This window comes from Gymnoscopelus braueri (genome assembly GCF_963280865.1).
Source record: "Gymnoscopelus braueri genome assembly, chromosome: 9".
NCBI classification, from domain to species: Eukaryota; Metazoa; Chordata; class Actinopteri; order Myctophiformes; family Myctophidae; genus Gymnoscopelus; species Gymnoscopelus braueri.
In genome coordinates, this window is record NC_137610.1 from 46,088,607 (window position 1) to 46,111,626 (window position 23,020).

At 41.4% G+C, this 23,020-nt stretch overlaps 1 protein-coding gene across 1 annotated transcript in view; it reads right to left on the reverse strand.

Moving 5' to 3' along the window:
* tspan33b (tetraspanin 33b) overlaps positions 1-23,020 on the reverse strand; it is a 42,070-nt gene that overhangs the window by 5,311 nt on the left and 13,739 nt on the right. The window contains exons 3-6 of the mRNA XM_080438751.1: positions 20,059-20,186; positions 18,506-18,580; positions 10,335-10,430; positions 3,936-4,064 (exon numbers count right to left, since the gene is read on the reverse strand). Of these exons, the coding sequence (XP_080294877.1) occupies positions 3,936-4,064; positions 10,335-10,430; positions 18,506-18,580; positions 20,059-20,186 (428 nt within the window). The remainder of the gene's footprint in view (positions 1-3,935; positions 4,065-10,334; positions 10,431-18,505; positions 18,581-20,058; positions 20,187-23,020) is intronic.

Genomic DNA, 23,020 nt, shown 5'->3' on the forward strand with positions numbered 1-23,020 from the left:
TTTGAAAAAGAAAATAGTGAAAATGTGTAGGGGGTCCCTGGAACAAAATATTTTCAGATGGGGGTCCGTGGCCAAATACATATAATTTTGGGGGTCCTTGACATGAAAAGGTTTGAGGACCACTGATATATATATAGCAACATACGTAAAAAAATAAAAAAGATAGGATATAGAAGACATTTTGTAGAATCCCCCAGAAGCAAAGATTTGAGTTACAAATGTTTGCTTAAAAAGAAAAAAAAAATATATATATTCAAAGATTTGCGGTGCACTCGGTGCCGCGCTATGAGCTTGTAGATCTGTTTTTTTTTTTTTTAATAGCCAAAGAAATCTAAAAATGACACACAGATGAGTTCCCGGTCTTAATGGGTTAAATACATATAAAAAAACACAGCATTCAAGGAGCTGCACCCATAGTTTATACAGTAGTTCACTTTTATTGACAACATAAAGTGCAGCACTTGAAAGAGTATTCTCAGGACACTTTTACAGGCTGCGTTTTAAAAGCCCTCAGTGTAATTTGGCCCGGTCGTACAGACACTAACTATTGTTGCACTAATTCTGCCAAGAGTGAGTGTTCCAGGATGCTGTTTTTTAAATACACTAAACAGAGAATAGAGAGGAGCTAGGGATGTGTGGGAGAGGGATGCGGTCCAACATATACTCCAGTTTGACTGCTTTCACAACTATACAGCAGTAAGCCTTACCAAGCCATGTGTAGCCATGCCAGCTATTTGAGTGCACAGGAGTTGGGAAAGTTCCGGAAAAGACACGCTGTGATTGGCCAGTAGTCACTTTGAGTGGCAGTTGGGGCAAACACTCTCCTCACAACATGATTTACGATTCTGTGCCTATCGGTACATAGGCTGCCCCAACGCTCCTGATTTCGTGTATAGAGGGGCGGGTGTATAGAGCCGGCGAGAGATTGCGCCTGATCCCATTGGTTCACCGATCTGTCCGTCAACCCCCGCCCCGTTAACACAACATTACGAGCGACGCCCACTGCACTCTGGTTGGTTGGGAAATGAAACACTTCCTCATACCGAGTACACCGACTCGCTGAGCCAGGCTTTTATTTTTTAGCAAAACTAAACAATAAAAGCCTGGAGATCGAGGCTAATCGGTACATAACTCGAACGGCGCTGAGTCGGCCCAAGCGAACTTCGCAACGTTCGGCACGGCGACTCGCTCGCTTTAGCTCGCTCGGTGGTGCCTCCGGTGGCTCAAGTTCGCTTGAGACGGCGCGCCTCCGTCGGGGTCAAAAACTATACTTTATCGGACAAAAGAATTGTCAGCGGTTGTTGTTGAAAAATTATAATTAGGGGCTTCCCAAGTCCTGTAGGGTGAAAGCCCCGCCCAGTAGCCATGGGAAGCCCATATAATTCCATATATAGCGTGGCCCAGAGGGCAGGAGCCCATTTCCTGTTTCTGTAGCGTGAGGCAGTTTGATGCACACCCCCTGGACATGACACCAGTGTTGCCAGATTCTGTGAGAGAAACAAGCAACCAGGTCTAGGAAAACCAGCCCAAAAGAAGCGACTATGGGCCACATGAGCACTTTAACATATACATCAGCTATTTGAAAATAGCAGATCTACAAGCTCACAACGCGTCGCGATGCGACGCGTTGTGAGCTTGTAGATCGGCTATTTTCAAATAAAATCTTGCGGGGAAATTATAATAAGCAGATCTGGCAACCCTGCATGACACTAGTATGTTGCAGGGACTTAACCCCTTCAATCCAACCCGTGATGCTGAGTGCCAAGCAGGGAGGCTTTGGGTAGTGAGTCTTTGGGTATGACCCGGCCGGGGATCGAACCCCGACCTCCCAGTCTCAGGACTCTCTAACCAGCACGGAGCTATAAGGCAGTGGGGCTGCAGATATTCTACTACTCTTTAGGATCATTGAATTGTTGAGAAGTGTGTTTTATGCTTGTTTTTCTTTAGTTTTGCTACAAATCAACGTGAAAATTTTGATTGCTTTATAATCAACACAGAATTCTGTTCAACCACTTTAGCCCTAATGTTATACTTTGTCTTACAACTAACTGTGTCATGGAAAAAAGCAAAATTTGCCAATTTTAGCTATTGTATTAAAACAATTATAATAATAATTGAATCAATTGATTCTGTTTACTGTTGCAGCCCTATCCACAATGCTACTGTACTGTATGTACTGCTAGATTAGATCAAATGAGATGATAGAGTCCTTGTTCAAACGTATCTAATCTGATCTAAAGTGCAGACGGTTACTGTATGTCATTTCCATGCTAGCCATGCATGCAGTTGCGACACACGGACAGCAGGGCGCACTGCAGAACCCTTTGAGCTCTCCTTGTGTGACATACATTAATTGATTTTGCACACATGTAGCAAAAGGTTGCTGTGATCTGTTGCCTGTCTAACATGACGTTTAGTCGATACTGCTGTTGTTGATCTACATGTTAGGCTTTAGTTTTCCTGTCTTCACACTAACCAGTGGCCTCAGTGCTGTCCTGTATTCCTGTGTGTGTGTGTGTGTGTGTGTGTGTGTGTGTGTGTGTGTGTGTGTGTGTGTGTGTGTGTGTGTGTGTGTGTGTGTGTGTGTGTGTGTGTGTGTGTGTGTGTGTGTGTGTGTGTGTGTGTGTGTGTGTGTGTGTGTGTGTGTGTGTGTGTGTGCCTGCGCCCACGCAACGTGTATGCATGTTTGTGCATTCATGCATTTCTATGTACACCGTTGTGGCTTAATTCTAGACACGGCTCACTAGCATTTTAATGGTTATCTTTGTGTAACAGACTAGAGTATAGGCCAGGACACCAGAAGCCAAATATCTCATTTGGACATGGGGGATTTCTCTTTGCTTGAGTGATGGTTGTGTGTGGAGTCGATATCCTGCTTCCAAATCCACGTGGTTGCATGTGCATAGACCGGGTGTTGTGTGGGTGTATTATGAATCACTCTGTTGTATGTTTGGAGGTTCTACTGCCAAAAAACAGTGGTGGAAAGCAACTGAGTACATTTACTCAAGTACTGTACTTAAAGGACGGTTCTACTGCCAAAAAGAATTGGTCGAAAGGAACTGAGTACATTTACTCAAGTACTGTACTTAAAGGACCAATTCACCCATTTTCAACCTATCTTCATAATAATAATAATTATTATTATCATTATAAGATTATATTTTTGTCTACTCAGTCTGTCTCGTGTCATTGGTAGGCAGATTTCTAAACTGTCCACAGCCCTCCACTGACACACAGGCTGAGTAGACAAAAATGGTGCTGTCTTATAAAGACCAATTATATGAAGATAGGTTGAAAATGGGTGAAGTAAAATCTTGAGTTACTTTAACTTCACTTGAATATTTCCATTTTTCAATCATTTATACTTCTGCTCACTAGGCATATATTTTACTTTTTACTCCACTACAATTATTTGAAAACGTTTTAGTTTAGTTTTTGTTACTATAGTTACTTTGCTTATTTGGATTATAATTACTTAGCATACAAGCACCATTTTATGCTTTGGTCATTCGAAAATATATAGCAACTCTGCAAGCTCACAACCTTGCATCTGGGACATTGTGAGCTTGTAGATTTCTAGTCTTTTTTTTTTTTTGGACTAATTTAAAGAAAAATGTGAAATCTAGGATATTCTGCATAATGAGTACTATGATACCAATTATTTTACTCAAGTAAAAATGTTTTGTTTGTAACAGAGTATTTCTACGTAATGCTATTGCTACTTTTACTTAAGTAAGACATCTGAGTATACTTCTTCCAGCACTACCAACAACCCACCTCTCCAGGTATGGGAGTACAGCAGGAGTACAGTAGGAGACAGCACAACAGCCCACCTCTCCAGGTATGGGAGTACAACAGGAGTACGGCACAGCGCAACAACCTACCTCTCCAGGTATGGGAGTACAACAGGAGTACAGCACAGCACAACAACCCACCTCTCCAGGTATGGGAGTGCAGCAGGAGTAGGGCACAGCACAGCGCTCTGAGCTGGGGTTCAACTGTGAACAGTTAAAATACAGGTTCCACGACCAGTCTGTGTAGTTGTTCCACCCACAACACTTGAACTGAGAGAGAGAGAAGGAGGGGGAGAGAGAGAGTGAGAGGGGGGAGAGAGAGAGGGGTATAGAGAGAGAAGGAGAGGGAGGGAGGGAGAGAGAGGTATATACAGTATTTAAAGACATGCTCTTGCACTTTATTGTACAATCTACCAGTCTGGAGCCTCTCCGGGGGGAATCCTGCCATCAGAAGCGTGCCAATATCTGCAGATGGAGCAGGAATATCACATGAAGAGAAACTGCAGAGCACACAGTAAAATGCATGTTACTCATAGCCCGCCATGCGGAAAAGCCCCCTCACTTAGGCCGACGCAGCGCTTATGAAGGCCGATTTGAGCTTGTAGATCGGCTATTTTCGGGCGCGGGGGGGCGCGACGCCAGCGGTGCGCAACGAAGTATATAAAAGTCCCTTAAGTCACGCCACCTGATCCGGGGCCATTGGGCCGTGGTTTCCTGGAGCTTTTAGTGTGCAATAAAACGTTGGACGAGTGTGATGAGCTCAGTGACTTGTGATGTGATGTGGGGTTGTATGGCTCCAGGCAGGGCTGGATTAAAAGGCTTTGTAGGGCCCCGGGGCTACGACCCAGACCCATAACCACTTAAACCCTCTAGTCGTAGTAAAACGGACCCAAGTTGCCAACTGTAGTTGGACCACTTTTTTTACACCGTCTACACCAAATTTCTTCGCCAAAATTAGCAGATCTACATGCTGTGCTGGGTTTCAGGTGGTTAAAGGACCGCTTCCCCCACTTCAACCTATCTTGGTCATCACTAACGCTCATTATAATGATGCCGCCATTTCTGTCTACTCGCTTTGTGTCTCAGAGGAGGGCTGTGGACAGTTCAGAAACCTGCTTACCTAAATAAATGTCAAAATTCCAAACCGTGCCTTGGATTCTCCATCGATGATGTCACTGGTAGGCAGGTTCACAGCCCTCCTCTGAGACACAGTGAGTAGACGGAAATGGTGTCGTCTTATAATGAGCATTACTTATTGAGGACCAATTACATGGAGATGAGGTTGAAAATGGCCGAAGTGCTCCTTTAATTCCCCCCAATCTAAACACACACCACCTCAGAAGCAAACAAGTCGCAATGTTTCAGCACCATAGACAGCATATTTTACCCAGGAAAAGGCAGTCTGTGTATAGGCCTGTATTCCAATCAAATACAATTACGTCCGCCACATTAAATGTTGCCAGTACAAGTTATAATAACATAAAATAATCATACAATAACAATGTGATAACAAGACTAATCGTCTTTTATCAAGAAAAAGTGCTGCCCAGAGAGCTTTTTTTTCTGCAAAGGCTGTTTGAGTCAGACTTCAAACAGACTTCAATACCTTCAATGGATTCGTACCGAATATTGACAAAAGGTTTTAAACGAGTGCATGTCGATGTGGAGGATGGAGATTGTGCAAATCTAGGGCACATTTAACAGCTAAAAGGTATCAATCTTTTATAGACAAGCTGCCAGAGACGAGCATGGAGGTTTCTGCCGTGTGCACCTGTCAGCTCTGCAGTCTCCTTTCCCTGTAATCAGTTTTTAAAGGATTATTTCACTTTCAAACATGTTTAGGGTCATTTTAACGTCTACTCTGGCTTTTGTGAGCACCCCAGGCAGTTTTTAAGCTGCTTGATTCAGTATTTAGATATTTAATAACTTCAAACTCCATTTTAACTAAGATAGATTCATTGAAAACACCCGTCCTTGGCTCTGGAGACTGATATTGGCTGCGTTTCCCAAAGAGATTCGTAGAGATGCTGCGTTGAGCATCTGCGCAGGTTGTACGACGGGTCTTACGTGCGTCCACACAGGCTGCGCAGTATCATAGCAGGCACGTAGATTTCAGGTCATGCGTAGCCTACGCAGCTTGCGTAAGAGCCTGGGACCCGGCGAAACCTCCGCTCTACCCTCATTAGTAGCAGCTGGTTGTGCCCTACGTGCTATCGGTTCCCACGTCCACGGCGTTACGTGTCTGCTAAAACTACATTCGGGAGACAGAATGGCATATCACACACACAACACACATATAATTTTTATATATATATATATATATATATATATATATATACACACACACACACACACACACACACACACACACACACACACACACACACACACACACACACACGCTGTCAACGCACTGCGACATGCCGTGTCTATAGCTTGCAGTTGCATATCTGTTCTTTTGGGTAGGGCAGGCGGCTGCGCTGCTTCTAGCCCTGGTTCAGAGTGTTAGTGAGTGCTCAAGAGTAGTGAAAATAAACAAAACCATTTTGCTACTCACAGAAGCAAAGGCTGTTTTGTGTTGTTGAAAGTCTATTCTCGGAGGTGGGAAGCCTCTCAGCACCCCAACTACTCTGTAAAATACACTTTTTGGGCAGAAAATAAAATATGTCAGCGAGACGGAAATTATTTTTATTTACTCCACAGTGCCCTCTACAGATTTTGGTTAATGGTAAGTTCAATCCTCCAGATCTATAGAGGGCACTGTGGAGTAAATACAAATAATTTCCGTCTCGCTGACATATTTTATTTGCTGCCCAAAAAGTGTATTTTACAGAGTAGTTGGGGTGCTGAGAGGCTTCCCACCTCCAAGAATAGACTTTCAACAACACAAAACAGCCTTTGCTTTGGTGAGTAGCGAAATGGTTTTGTTTATTTTCACTACTCTTGAGCACTCGCATGGCAGCGGAATTCCTTGTACAAGCGCAGAGCGAGGGGTCTTCCAGGGCGTTAGAGGGAACTCACTAACGCTCTGAACCAGGGCTACGCTGCTTTGTCCTCTATGCATGAACCCGAAGTTTACAAATTGTACTCTCACGGATGATCCGATCGTCTGATAAAAATATTAAAGGTAGGGTAAGTGATATTTTTTGGTTAAAACAAAAAGTATTTTGTTAAAAGGTTCAAATACTATATTCTGATAGTAATCATTGCTATAGAGTGTTTTTTCAGTAACAGATGTCTCCCTGTCTCTCCAGCTCTTTAATAAACAGAAAATACATTTTTCGGTAGGTGTCAAAATCTCAGCCAATCAGGAGAAAGTACCAATTTTTAAGCTTAATTTGTAAAGTGTTCCAGTTCAAATTTTGTCTGCTCATTTCTTAGTGTCATCACTTCCAATTTCACTTGTTTAATCTATATCCTGATTTAATTCTCTGTCCTGGTTGGATAAAATTGGAAATGAAACTGAAACTGAAACGAAAATGCATTTTCTGTTTAATTAAGAGGTGGAGAGACAAGGAGGAGACTCCTAATACTGAACAAACACTCTATAGCAATGAGTACTATCAGAATATAGAGCTATTTAACACTTATTTTAACCAATGCAAATCACTTACCCTACCTTTAAGCATATGCCAAGTTAACTAAAGGTATATAAATGATGCTGAGCTAAACATGTTTCCTTAATTTTGAAGTTTTATAGTTAAACGTTATGATGAAAGTCCCCAGTTCCTCTCACAAAGTGACAGCTGTTGCGCTCGCCATGTTTATGAATGGTAAAATCCTTTGAAACTAGCAGATCTACAAGCTCACAACGCTTCACAAGCTTGTAGATCTGCTATTTTCAAAAGATTTTAATACATATTAAATTTGGGAAATGGGACATTCTGCATTCCTTTACTTTTGGTATTTTAAGTATATTTAATTTACTTGCATAATGGGGACACTTTAGTGTTTTATTTACCTTGCAGATGTCACCTCACTGTAATTTAATTCATAAATATATTATTCAAAAGTTGTATTTGGAGTGGACTGCTTCAGGACATTTGACAGTTGGCTCTGGTATTTTTATGATCCATTTCACTTTCGCAAAGGGTGTTTAAACTGCTGTGTAGTGTAGGACAGCACTACGTAGTTCATGTAGGCTTTATGTAGACTTCGTCCAGGAGGTCTTCACGTGCATGCTGTCTCGCGAATGTAGTTTTAGCACACACGTAACGAGAACCTACGACGATGGTATCTCCTGAAGCCAGTTTAGATGGCACGTTGGGCACACACAGCTGCTACTAACGAAGATAGTGCGTGGCGGGGTTGCTACTGCGCAGGTGCGTGGAGGCTCTTACGCAGCTTCTAGGCTACGCACGAGCTCAAATTCGTTTGGGAAACCCGGCCATTGTCCTTCTAATGCGTGAGGAGACTGTTCATTTCTTCTTATCCTATCCTACTACTATAATTGACAAGGCCTCCAAAGTACGTCCGGGGTTGGTCAGCACAGGATCACTCACTCCACTTGCCTCCAAACCTGCCACAGACTATTGATCAGAGCTCTGGCTAATATTTAGGCTTCTTTCCCCACCTTGATCAGTGATCAGACTTTCAGTTTGACTGATTCCCTGATAGGCCAATCAGACCCTCAGCTTGACTTGGCAGGGCTTTGCATGACGTTTAGGCCGGACTTCGCATGACGTGGTGTGTGCAGAGAAGGCTTCCCTGATAGGCCAATCAGACCCTCAGCTTGACTGATTGATTGGCAGGGCTTCGCATCAACGTTTATGCCGGACTTCGCATGACGTATGAGCCACAGGACGTTTCCTTCTTTTGAGGAGAGGAGAGGAGAGGAGGAGGGGAGGAGAGGAGAGGAGGAGTGAGGAGAGGAGAGGAGAGGAGGGGGAGGGGTGAGGAGAGGAGGGGAGAATTCTTATTTATTTTTTAACATCTAGATGTGAGGGCCGCGAAGCCGCCCAAACCTCTACTTATTATTATTACATTTATTCGTCCCCCCCCCCAAAATAAATTATGTTAAAAATGAATATCAAACATCCAAATACTGAATTAAAAACTGTCTGAGGTGTTCACAAAAGCTAGCCTGACACTCAGACTGAATTTTCATTTCGTTTCACTCCATTATTCAGTCTGAAAGCCCTCTCAGTGCAGCTGTTTTCTGAGATGGGGGGGGCGTGGCCGAAGTGGGACTCTTTGGTGATTGGTTCATACTGGATTATCCCGATCCCGATTGGGTCGTTTTAGATTTGCAAACGAGAAAACCCCGCCTTCTACAGCGTCACCAGACCCTGAATGCGAGGCTATGGAGATTTCAGGGGCTGGAGCCAGGCTACACAAAAGCCCAAGTAGACATTAAAATTACCCCAACCACAGGTTTGAAAGTGAAATATCCCTTTAACCCCTGTACAGCCTTTGGCGCCTGAATTTCCCCAGCAAGATCAATGAAGGTCTTATCTTATCTTATCTTATCTAATCTTATCTGGAGGCTCTAGGTCAGTGGTTCCCAGACGGGGGGGGGGGTCCCTTAAGTTAGCTTAATGTGCAACCTTGTGGACTGGACCACAACTCGCTTATTAACCCTTTAAGACCAGGAAAGCATCAGTGTTATTTTTTGATTTATTTGGCTACATTTTTTTTTTTTTATCATAGAAATTTGTGCAAATCTTTCAATATATATATATTTTTAAAGCAAACATTTTTAACTCAAATCTTTGCTTCTGGGGGTGGTGTCCCTGGAATAAAATATAATACAAAAGTTAGCTTTAAAAAAATTATATTCAAAGATTTGCACACATTTTCACGATTTTTCAAAAAATAGCATAACTCTGTGCCGTGCTATGAGCTTGTAGATCTGCTATTTTTAAATAGCCAAAGAAATATTAAAATGACACAGATGCGTTCCCGGATTGAATGGGGTAATTGCGATATACTAATAGGCCCGTCTTTAAAGAAAATACAATCCACAAGTATCGTCCTCCTCACTCATGCCATGGCCTGCCTGGATGATATTTTTTTTATAATTAATGCACACGATTTGGCTGCTGACTGGTGAGCAAACTACTGGAATTGAGTGTCTCTAGACGATTAGGCCTATTTCATTAAGATTCATTGGCAGTAGGCTATCTGCCACCGCGATGGTGGTAATTTGGAGAACAAATTATAAAGGGACTGAATTGAAATAAAAGAGCTTTTCGGGTCTCCTGGCAGCAGTTAACTGTATTCACTCCATCTAGTTTTGAATGTATGGGCTGCACACGGGGCCCATTCTGCCAACACACACACACACGCACACGCGCGCACACACACACGCACACGCACAACAAGGCACAGGGTTGGGGGAAAAAAAGAGAATAGCCCCACTGTCAGGTGGAAACCTTGTCTGTCCAAAACCATTACTTTTCAGGAAGTGGGAAAAAATAACCTTTGTTCCAATGGATCCAATTGAGTTATTATAGTCATGAGGTCTTGTTAATACTCTGTACTCAGCCTTGTGAGAGTGTGTGTTAATCCACCAGTGTCCACATGGACCACTGCACACACCTCTGTCTGAATGTAATCCAACAGGTTTTGCAGGTCCAGGTCGTCTCTGTAGTGCACGATGGCTTTCTTCACAAACTTGCCCAAAGCTTCACGAGTCTAAAGGAAAGAGACGGGACAGAGACTGAATACTGACATCAAGTACATTTGAGGTGTCATATCATTCATGAGCCTCCTGCTGCAGTAGTTGTGCTGTGAAATGACGCAGAACCCCTTGTAAAGAACTAGTCACACTTACTGTATGCACCGGTATATGCAAAAATACATACATACATACTGTATAATATTCAGTATGTAGATGCCACATTGGCCACTGAGATAGGACAACGTTGATGGTATATTGGTACGGGCAATTTGCCACAACGTTGCCATGGTTGTATATACGCAAGTAGGCTACCTAAATTACTACATTTCTAAATTTTCCCCCCTGTTTTATAACCATTACTGTTACTATCAAAGGAAGATATGGTATTTTGGTATGAAAACCCACATTTTTAATTTAACTAAGTATCCTGTATCATAACTATATAATGTGGTATTTGTGACACACCAAACCGCTTGGAAAATCGGTTGATAATTCAGCGAATTGTGATGCTTTTAATTAAAGGCAGCGACAAACGGAAAGGTCTTTAGATGTGTTTTAAAATAAGAGTGGCAGCAGACTTTTCTGGGAGTTTGTTCCAGATATGTGGTGCATAAAAACCACATGTTTATTTTTGGTTATAGGGACACAAAGCAGACCTTTTCCCAGATGCAGATGACCTGAGAGATCTGGATGGTTCATGATATCGCACAAGATCAGAAATGTATTTTGGCCTTGAACCATTCAAAGCTTTATAGACCAACAGTAGTATTTTTAAATCAATTCATTGACACACAGGGAGCCAGTGTAGAGATCTAAGAACTGGAGTGATATGCTCCACTTTCTTTAAGCAGTCGAGCAGCATGCGTTCTGAATCAACTGCAGTGACCGACTGCTTCATGCATTATGGAGGCACGGCTTGACCCTATCGATGGGGTGGATGCCGTACAGTATATCTATTATGTGTACAGTGTACATCATAGATGTGTACACAGATGTGAACACGCCACTTGTTTGTACACACAATGTGTGGTTCCCTGTAAAAGCAGATGTAGTATTTGTTCTCTATAGTGAGACTCTGTGTGGTTCATACAATAATACTCCACCAAAATGTTGCGGTCTCACCAGCTTCACATACTGATGTGATGTTTGTTATTCATGTCCTCACAGTTTTTGCCTGATTCACTGTCTTTTTTGCGATTATTTTAATCTTGTTTTATGCTTTTGCTTTTCTTTTTTGTTTTATTGTTAAATTATGTGTACTTTTTCTGTAAAGCACTTGTGCTTTATTCTTGCTCTGTAAAGCACTTTGAGCTGCATTTACAAGTCATGAAAGTTGCTATACAAATAAAATGTATTATTATTATGTTGTTGCTGTTGGGCAGAAAAACCTCTTTACTCCATATTTTCCATATCGTACATTAATGTCCTTGTGTGACATACTACAATGTCACACAACAGCAGGACAATCGCGGCACTCAAAACGTGCCGCGATGTGACACGTTCTGAGCTTGGAGATCTACTATTTTTGCTTTTTTTCCCTTTCAATTCGATTTCTGAAAAGTAACAATTTTGGACATACAGTTATGAGTTTCCAGTCCGACAGCAACAATGTATATGATGATGAATGTCAGTCTGTCGACGGGACTTGTTCACCAGAGGACGCCGAAAACGGCAAAACAAACTTAGGAACTGATTGATTGAAATAGCTTGCAGGTGTGGTGTCCCAGATGAAAGCCATTAGCCACAACAGCTCAGTTTGTCCATGTTTGCGTAACTGTATGTGCATTACTGCGAGAATCAGCGAGGCCCTTAATGGAGTATGATGGCTGTAATAACATGTCCTTTTAAAACATTCATAATGGTTCGGCCCTGAGACGAGCCTCCCACGTATCGCCGCTGTCGAGCGGAAATACCTCGTATCTCCATATTTCAACGTTTTCTTTTCCTGTAAATTGATGCCCTTACTTTGTCATACACAGTGTCACACAAAAGTAGCAATAATAGTAGTATATAGTAATAAAACATGACTGTCATATTTTCAACCTGGTTTTGGCACTTTATCCATTTACTACCTATACATCTACATAAACGTTAAGGTTTCAAATATAAAGTGCTTACCCCATAGCCACGGATGTTACAATTTACATCAAGCGGGTCTAAGTATCAGTATCTTCCATATTGTTCAATGAAAAGCATTTTAATCCGATCTGTGGCCATTTTCTCCGAATGTTCTCCATTATGCTTTCAACTACGTGACCCTATCGGTTGGAAGGTGTATTGCACTCGGATACATCATAACTATATGAGAAAATGGCCGCCGATCGCATTAAAATGCTTTTTATTGAACAATATGGAAGATACAGGTACTTAGGCCCGCCAGATGTAAATTGTAACATCCGTGGCCATGTGGTAAGCAGTAAGCACTTTATATTTGAAATCTGAACGTTTATGTAGATGTACGGGTGGTAAATGGAGAACGTGCCAAAACCAGGTTGAAGTTCCGCCATGACGCTCGTGACAGACGCACGTCATGTAAACCATGGCTACAAAAATAGCAGATATACAAGCTCACAGCGTGTCGCGATGCGACGCACTGTGAGCTTGTAGGTCTGCTGTTTTTGAAAAATATTACGTGAAAGTGGTTAAGTGTGTCTGTGGGTTTTATAAATATTGAACCATTCTAATTCAAAATAGCCGATCTACAAGCAAAATTAAATCAAAGCGAAAGTGGATAAGTGGGTTTTTATAAATGTTGAACCAATGGAAAAATATTAACAAGAGTTTGTTACTAAATAATAACTACAGTATATTGGATCCATTGGAACATAGTTTTTTTATTTTACATTTTCTGTAGAAACCGTTCTGGACATATGAGGTTTCCACCCGATAGCTACGATATACTATACATAAACATCATACACACAAGTGAGCAGGTGCACCGTTATGCACAGATAGACATGAATACATGCATTCCTCTCCACCGCGCATTATCTTTTATTTATCATGGTGGGGGGGAGTTGCGTCATCTACTGCACCGTATGTGGCACAGCCAGTTGAATTAACAAAGCCCCAGAAATTACTTATTTGTGTGTGTGTGCATGTGCGTGTGTGTACGTGCACGTGCGTGCGTGCGTGCGTGCGTGCGTGTGTGTGTGTGCGTGCGTGCGTGCAAACTCTCTAGTGAATCTGCACATCGTTGCTGTCGGGTAGAAACGGTTCCAAAACGGTTACTTTTCAGGAAATGGAACAACAAAGGAAATCTGTGTGACCAATGAATCCAATGTGGTGATTATTTAGCCACAAGCGTTAGTTTATACTTTTCATTTGTTCAATATTCATAAAACCCACTTAACCACTTTCACTTTGACTTAATTTTGCTTGTAGATCGACTAGTTCTGCTACTTTTGTGTGACACTGTAGTATGAGAGTAGGTTAAGGTTAAAGGGGTATTTCATTTTGAATTATACTCAGGCTTTTGTATGCATTCAATATTTAGATATTTGATATTTATTTGAACAGACTTCTATATTAAACCCATTGTAAAAACTCCATGTTAGACTCATTGAAAACATACGCCCCTGGATCTGGCGACTAATATTGTCCTCTTAATGCATGGGGGGGCCATGTTTTTACTTAATTACTTTTTTCATTTATTATTTTGGACCCTTCAGAAACCTGCCTACCAGCGACATCATCGTTAGGCTGTTTTTTCCCCCCAACAAGACTTAGATTTTTGTATTTAGATTTGTATTAACGTGAGAACAATGGCTTCCATTATAGCATGCTAACTTTCCAGGAACAGAAAGCCTGCGGTTTCTATTAGCTTGGATTCCCCATCGATGATGTCACTGGTAGGCTGGGTTTCTGAACTGTCCACAGCCCTCCTCTGAGACACAGATTGAATAGACAAAAATGGTGCCATATTACAATGAGCATTAGTGAGGACCAATTATATGAAGATAGGTTGAAAATGGGTGAAGTCGTCCTTTAAATGTGAACACTTGACATGTGAATTTATGTGAAGTGTTCTTCATCACGTATGTAAAGGATTGTTATCAGGAGTGCAGAGGGCTCATCTTGCTTCCAGTTTCATATTCATATTTTACAATGCTATATTTTTAGCCTTGCTAGCAGCGGGGCTCTAGGACGCCAATTTGGTAAAAAAAAATCTTTTTTTAAATCTTTGGGACCCCAATCTAACTCTTATACATATACAATCTGTAAAAAATAAAGTGTTCATTTAACTCTGAGATATAGTTTTTTAGCTTTGTATCGGCAGTTGACTGCAACTCGGATTCAATGTTGCTATTAACATTGAACATAATAGCGGCACAATAAATACAGCGAATTGTACACATAAAAATACATATCATTATTAAATTACTATGATTAAACTGCAATACGGAATTATTTTCTCGCTTTTAAAGTCCCCCCCCCCCCCCCACTCCCCACATAGCTTGTCTTTCCATCTCACTACCTGATGTCATGTCTCTCCACCTCACGTCTCTCCATCTCACTACCTGATGTCTCTAGGTGCACGACAGTTAATCGAACTTGGAGCTCCTGAACATAGTGGAGTTACAGTAGAGTGTGCCAAGGTTGCCCTTAGGCTAAATACCAAGAAAACTGAGGTTATCACCTATAACATCCCATCAGAACATCCACCTCTGACAACAGCAGGAGGCTCTGTGCTGAAGGAAGTCAAGGACTTCAAGTACCCTGGGCTCATGGGTCAACTCATCCGAGCAGGATCTTAAAGTGAGGAATTAAGGCACTTGCATGGAGGGCCCTGAACGGCATGACCAGTGTATGGAACACCAACCTCCCCCGTCAAATCAAACTCAGCTTCTTCTATGCAACAGCCTGTTCTCCTCTATGGCAGCGCATGCTGGACCCTGAAGCCAACCCTGCAGAAGTCTCTAGATGTGTGCTACACCAGAATGTTGCGCGCAGTACTTAACATCAGCAAGAGTACACATGTTACCAACAAGATCATGTATGAGGGAATGCCAAGGGTGAGCGAGAAAATAGCAGCCAGGAGAATGAGAGTAGCAGGGACACTGCCAAAGACATCAAGAGCTGCCAGCCAGCAAATTGGTGCTGTGGGAAACAACACACGGGCACCGGTCACGAGGACGTCCCACATTAACATACGAACTGGCCAGATGTATGGAGAACCCGGGAGGACCGGAAGCAACGATGGAGGGCTCGTCTGAGGACGACCTAGAGAGAGAACTAATCGATTAGATAAAAAGATATCGATAATTTTATGAAATAATCAATTAATAATTTATCCTTACTTTGGGCATGCCAAAAAAAATCCCCCAAATTGCCTAAATAGTGTAGATTTGCTCAAAGTATAAAATAACGTGATGATGTATAATGACAAATGGATTCATTGACTCATATTATCTTTTTTACAAAATATCGCTTTCCGTGTATTCGATCAATCGTAAAAGTAATGGACAGAATAATGATTGATGGTTGCCGCCCCCTTCACTCCAGTGCCTCGCAGCACGTCTCTCCTCCACCTCGGCGCCTTGCCGTGCCGTCGCACCTTTCTGTGTAATTAGCAGCGAGCGTCTCCTTGAAGGGACGTGTTGAAACGGAACATTTGGTTCCACTTTGAAGCTCCGCAGCGTTTTGAATGATTTAGTGATTTCAGGAGGAGGATGCTGGGAGGGAAGGCTGTTTAACCCAAAAAGACCGGGAACGCATCCGTGTCATTTTAAGATTTCTTTGGCTATTCAAAAATAGCAGATCTACAAGCTCATAGCGCGGCACCGAGTGCCGCGCTACGAGCTTGTAGATCTGCTATTTTTGAAAAATCGTAAAAACGTGTGCAAATATTTGAATTTGTATTTTTTTAAGCGAACATTTGTACAGTAACTGTCAAATGTCTCGACAAAACTATTGTTGCATATCAGTGGTGCTCAAACCTTTTCATGTCAAGGACCCCCCAAATTATATGCTTTTGGCTGCCAATCCCCATCAAAATGTTGTTCCAGGGACCCCCCAGAGGCAAAGATTGAGTTAAAAATGTTGTTTAAAAAAAATAATTTATTCAATGTTGAAGATTTAAAAGAAAATAACAGATCTACAAGCTTGTATATCAGCGAAAGAAATCTTAAAATTACACAGATGCCAGGTTCCCGGTCTTAATGGATTAAATGGCCCTGTTTAGCAGCATGCAGATTGCACACGCTGACAGAGAAGCATACAAGAGGAGCATACGAGAGAGAGAGAGAGAGAGAGAGGGGAGGAGAGATTATCACCAGGGCGCCTGAGATGCCACGATGAGGGACCGTGAGGCTCCGCTCAGCAGCTGAGTTCTGCCGGGGTCGAGGGACCGTGGAAGGGTGGGGGGGTGGGGGGGAGGGCGCTCCGCTGCCGCTGCACTCACACTGCCATTGGCATTTACTCTATGTTTACGCTGACATGTCTGATATGTCTCAGCTGTCCTGCATGTAACTACTATATCTATATGCACAAGAGACTATGTTTCTAATACTGTATCTGTTGCTATATTTATTGCTACTATAGAGCGTGCCAACGTGTCGTCACCACGGGGGGGGGGGGGGGGGGGGGCGTGGCATTGGGCGTGGCATTGGGCAATGTTAAGTCAATCTGGTTTTTACCCCTCAAAGATGTCCGCCGCTACCAACAGACACTTGTTGACGCCCCCTTCAGGATTTTTGGCACGCTCTATAGACCGGTGCCCGGTGGGCACGCTTTACTCTACTCATACTAGGAATATTTATGACATTCGTGACCTGTTTCTGTATCGTTTCCGTTTCCCCCTTTCTTGAAAACTCCTAATTATGGGAGCTGGTCATAGAGTTATAATATAGCCAGAGGGCGGACTGCCCCGCCCCCCCCCCCAGCTATTCATTTCAATGAAAGTTGCTCAGTGGCGTTTGAAGCACCCGGAAGTCTGCCGGAAGTACCACTATTGGGTCCAATAGAGCAGGCCATCGAGTTATGAGCAGGCGCACTATAGGGTTTCTACGGAGCCCCTGAAGGGACATTAGTAGGTTTCAACGGTAGACGCACGCGCGGTAGCATTTTAACCCATTAAGACCTGGAACGCATCTGTGTCACTTTAAATTTCTTTGGCTATTCAAAAATAGCAGATATACAAGCTTGTAGATCTGCTATTTTTGAAAAATCGTGAAAACATTTTATTAATTTTTTTCTCAAAAAACTGTTAGGATTTAGAAAACATTTTTAAGAATCAACTCAGGTCTAGTAAACCGTGTCAGTGGAATTACGTTTCTACAGATTGTTGCAGTCAATTTGGTTCCATTTGTAAACTATTGGAGTTTTTAAAAGAAGGCCGATGCACACCCAAAGGTTAGTGACAGGTGTGCAGGACGAACAGGAAGGTCCAAATGTTCAGAAAGGACAAACCAGGACAAACATGTTACTCCTGATGATTTTTTCAGACAGTTCCAGACAGTGTGCGTGACCTCTATCTTTGATTTGATATCAAAGAAAGAGTTGAAATAACGCTGAGGATTCTACTGTGTGGGAAACATCGTGGGAAACATCTTGGGTCCAAGTTTATTTCCTGTCAGCTATTGATGTTTGACAAACGCTGCAACAGGAAATCAACTTGAACCCACTTTAGCATGTTTCTGTTGTCAAAATGTGAAAAGGTCCATTATGCTTCTGACACAGGGGTATACTTGTTTGCCATCGTGCGTTTGTCATCTGCCTTTGATATATGTCTTAGATGCACAACAAAGCTCTTCCTCAGACTTCAGAGGTGCTTCCCAGACAAACCAAACAAACAAAACTCACACGATCCACATCATCATAACTGACAAACACAAGCTTTTCATTCAGACAGGGACTTCAGACGTCTGAGAGAGGCCCTTGTTGCTCACAACGTACTAACGCTCTTATAACTTCCTTCAAAGGGAAGCGATTTGGTACGCAGATCTTCTTCAAGTCTGCAGTCTATACACACACACACACACACACACACACACACACACACACACACACACACACACACACACACACACACACACACACACACACACACACACACACACACACACACACACACACACACACACACTACCTGATCTGAGTAGAAGAAGCCCAGGATAGCGATGGTGAGCAGGAGCAGGAACACCAACATCAGGCTGAAGGAAAACTAGGGCAGATACACTATGTTAGTTCAATCGATTTGATTGATCTTTATTAAAACAAACATGATCATTAAAATAACACGCTAGGTTGTCAAGTGGTCAGATGGGTGGGCCGCGTGCATTTTCAACATTTTCAAGTGGGCCCTGATCCAGAAAAGGTTTAGACCCACTCAAGATTTTAGGACTTCCCACACCCACACTTTCAGATATGAATAATAAAGCCATCACACGTTTAGCACTCACAATAGCAAATCCCCTACATCGTCACTTCAGACTCATGCCATCTGGACCAAGATACTGAACTTTGAAATGGCAAAAAGTTTGTTTTAGTAGGAGTTTTGTCCCTTCGGCCATTGTTGCACTAAACAAAATACCTCGCTGATGTGATGGTTCTGTGTGTATGTAGTCATTCCAAACCCTCTTTCATTGTATTTGAGATTGAAGCCAGACAGTACATTAAAACTATTTATGACTAAATAAATAAGAAAGCTGCAAGAACTGTCCTTTTATGTTCACTCTTTGTGTTAGTAAATCCCCCTGGCTCTGATGTTGTTATATAGATGTATTAATAACTTATTTGTTTGTGTATGTTGTTTGTGTTTGTATTGTATTGTATTGTATATGTCATGATTGTTATAAATAAAGAAAAAAAAATGTGTTGTGTGTTGTTTGCGTGCTACAGTATGTTGTTTTGTGCCATATGGTTGTGTTTTTTCAGTTGGAACAGACTGTGAAGATAAATATCCCTGAGGGGACACAATACATATGATTATTATTACTGTCATCAGTGGTGTAAAGTAACTAAGTACATTTACTTAAGTACTGTACTTAAGTACAATTTTGAGGTATTTGTACTTTACTTGAGTATTTCCAATTTCCAATACTTTTACTTCTACTCCACTACATCTCAGAGGCAAATATTGTACTTTTACTCCACTGCAATTATTTGAAAACTTTAGTTACTAGTTACTTTTCAGATATAAACTATGATATAATGAAACATACATTAACCACTTCAGCCCTATTTTATACATAGGCTATTTGAAAATAGCAGATCTACAAGCTCACAACGCGTCGCATCGCGACGCGTTGTGAGCTTGTAGATCGGCTATTTTCAAATATGTAGTACTTTTACTTTTGGTACTTTAAGTACATTTTGTTGCCAATACTTTTGTACTTTTACTCAAGTAATTTTTTTAATTCTGGACTTTTACTTGTAACAGAGTATTTTTATATTGCAGTATTGGTACTTTTACTTAAGTAAAGAATTTGAGTACTTTTTCCACCACTGCATGATTGTTATAAATAAAGAAAAAAAAATGTCTTTGTGTTGTTTGCGTGCTACAGTATGTTGTTTTGTGCCATATGGTTGTGTGTTTTTTCAGTTGGAACAGACTGTGAAGATAAATATCCCTGAGGGGACACAATACATATGATTATTATTACTGTCAAAAGGCCCATGTGTGAGTAGTGTGTCTGTTACTGTCTTCAGCAGGCGGATGTTCTCCCTCAGCGCTCCAATGCAGCCACAGAAGGTGATGAAGAACATGACCACGCCCACCACGATGAGGATGACAGCCGGGTCGATCAGGAAGGTGTCCCGCACGGTGTCTGGCACAAGCACACACAATTATCTATGTTAGAGTGTGTGTGTGTATGTGTATGTGTATGTGTATGTGTATGTGTATGTGTATGTGTATGTGTGTGTGTGTGTGTGTGTGTGTGTGTGTGTGTGTGTGTGTGTGTGTGTGCACACATACGTGTACATGTTGTTGGGCAGACACCTTGTATCTCCATATTTCAACTTTTTATGTTTATTTGATTTTTTGTGTGAATGAATGCTATACTTCGGTATACTACAATGTCACACAAAAGTAGCAAAAATACCAGATCTGCTATTTTTGCTGTCTGGAAATGTTTTTATAAATATTGAACAAATGAAAAGTTGCCTATTGACAAGAGACAAGTGACTAAATCATTGGAACACAGGTTATTTTTTTCCCCTTGTATCTCCTGAAAAGTAGGCCACTTCGTAGGCCAGTTCACTTCAATTAATGATTCAACAATGAAAAGCAATTCTACAACTTTTGCTTGGGTTTGTTGTCTAATAAGTTCATACTGTAAGCCATTAAATATTACTGAATGAAAGACCACAGTGACATGCAGTGAAAAGGTTTACAGTATACAGTAGGGTGGTCTGGTCTCCTTTGTTCTTTTAGTAAACTCACCAAAATCATATTGCTGCTCATCAGTGGACGAAAGTAACTAAGTACATTTACTCAAGCACTGTACTTAAGTAGAATTTTGAGGTACTTTTATTTTACTTGAGTATTTCCAATTTAAATACGCCACTACATCTCAGAGGCAAATATTGTACTTTTCACTTTGGTACTTTTAAGTATATTTTGATGCCAATAATTTTGTACTACTACTCAAGTACATTTTAAATTCTGAACTTTTACTTGAAACAGGATATTTCTACATTGCAGTATTGATACTTTTATTTAAGTAAAACATTGTGGAGTGCTTTTTACCACCTCTGCTGCTCATAGGTGGCAATTGTTCACAACCGGTGGACGTTTATCCCATTGTCAATGACGTAATGTCACATCTACTGGTTAAGCCACTCTGTAACACACAGTATCTGTCGTCATGTGAAATTAACCCATTAAGACCTGCGGCCGATTCTACAAATGTCTAAATCCTAAAGGTCCTTACACACCGGGGGCGATTTTTTCATGCGAATAATACGCTTTTTTAAAAAACCTTATAAAGTCAATGCAAGCTTCCACGGAGCGAAAAGGCGAAGCGAAAAAGCGTCTTTTAATTATTCGGAACGAGTCCGAATTTTGCGTATATTCGCATAATCGCCGGTGTGTAACAGTTTTCTGAAAAACGTATGTTTCTATATCAGGGGTGCTCAAACTTTTTCATGTCAAGGACCCCCAGAATTATATATGTATGTGGCCGTGGACCACCCCCCCCCTCCCCCCATCTCAACATATGTTGTTCCAGGGACCCCCAGAAGCAAAGAGTTGAGTACATTTGTTTGACCATTTTTCAAAAATAGCAGATCTACAAACTCATCTGCTATGCGGTGCCGCGCTATGAGTTTGTATTATCTGCTATTTTTGAATAGGCAACGTATAAAATAATGCTTTTTTTTTGCTCAAATCTAAAATTACACAGATGCTTTCCCGGTCTTAACCCATTGAGACCGGGAAAGCATATCTGTGTCATTTTAAAGATTTGAGTTACAAATGTTCGCTTTAAAAAATATATATATTCAAATAAATGTGAAAAAATGTTCACGATAAAATAAAATAAAATGCTGATCTACAAGCTCATAGCGCGGCACTCGGTGCCGCGCTATGAGCTTGTATATCTGCTATTGTTGAATAGCGAAAGACATCTAAAATGACGTAGAATCTAGATGCGTTCCGGTTTTAAAGGATTAATGGGTTAATGTGGCTCTTTAACTTCACTCATATGGAATATATGCAACATCTCCCTCAGCACAACGGCACATTATTTCTATGAACATGACCTGTCAGACCTCCTGCTGCTAATGATGCATTTATTATGTATCTGCCTCTGTGGAGCATTAACATTTCTACCAGACCGGACCTCCTTAATTCTATCTGTTTTATATACAAGTTTAGTTTATTTTCACAGGGACAGAGCACATTAATCTACATTACACTGTGAGTGAGTGTGCCAGACAGTATTAGCCCACGGATAGTTATTCAAATGTAGTCCTTGCACAGTGTGACCTGTGCCAGGGGCTGTTTGAGGCTCTTCCTGCTTGTTCTCTCTAGCTCAGATACATGTCATAAATGTCTAGCACTGTAAATGTTGCTTTATTTCCTTAGCGGTTATTCTATCGTTTTCGATTTGATCGAATAATTGAGAAGCATAATTTTCCTTTTTTTGTATTTTTGTCAATGAATCAAGTCTCGTTTGCACAATGGTGTTGTGCAGAAATTGTGAAACCAGACGATCTTCAAGCTCACAACGTGATGCATTGTGAGCTTGTAAAAAAGAATCATTTCAATCAACTGTTGCACCCCTATAAACGTCTTTAGTTTATTGTGTATTCCACAGTTTTCTATCCCTCATGCAGTTTAGACTCACTGGTCAGTGTCTGAACACTTTGCTTAACTAGAGACCAAGGACAATCTAAAAAATGTCAATGAAATTCCCTCAAGGCTTTCCAGAGATATATTGGTGTTTACAAGGTTGGGATGGATGGACGGCTGGACAGACAGACAACTCTGAAACGTTATGCCCAGTGGTGGAAAAAAGTACTCAAATGTTTTACTTAAGTAAAAGTATCAAAACTGCAATGTAGAAGCACGCTGTTACAAGTAAATGTCCGGAATTCTAAATTTACTTGAGTAAAAGTACAAAAGTATTGGTATCAAAATGTACTTAAAGTACCAAAA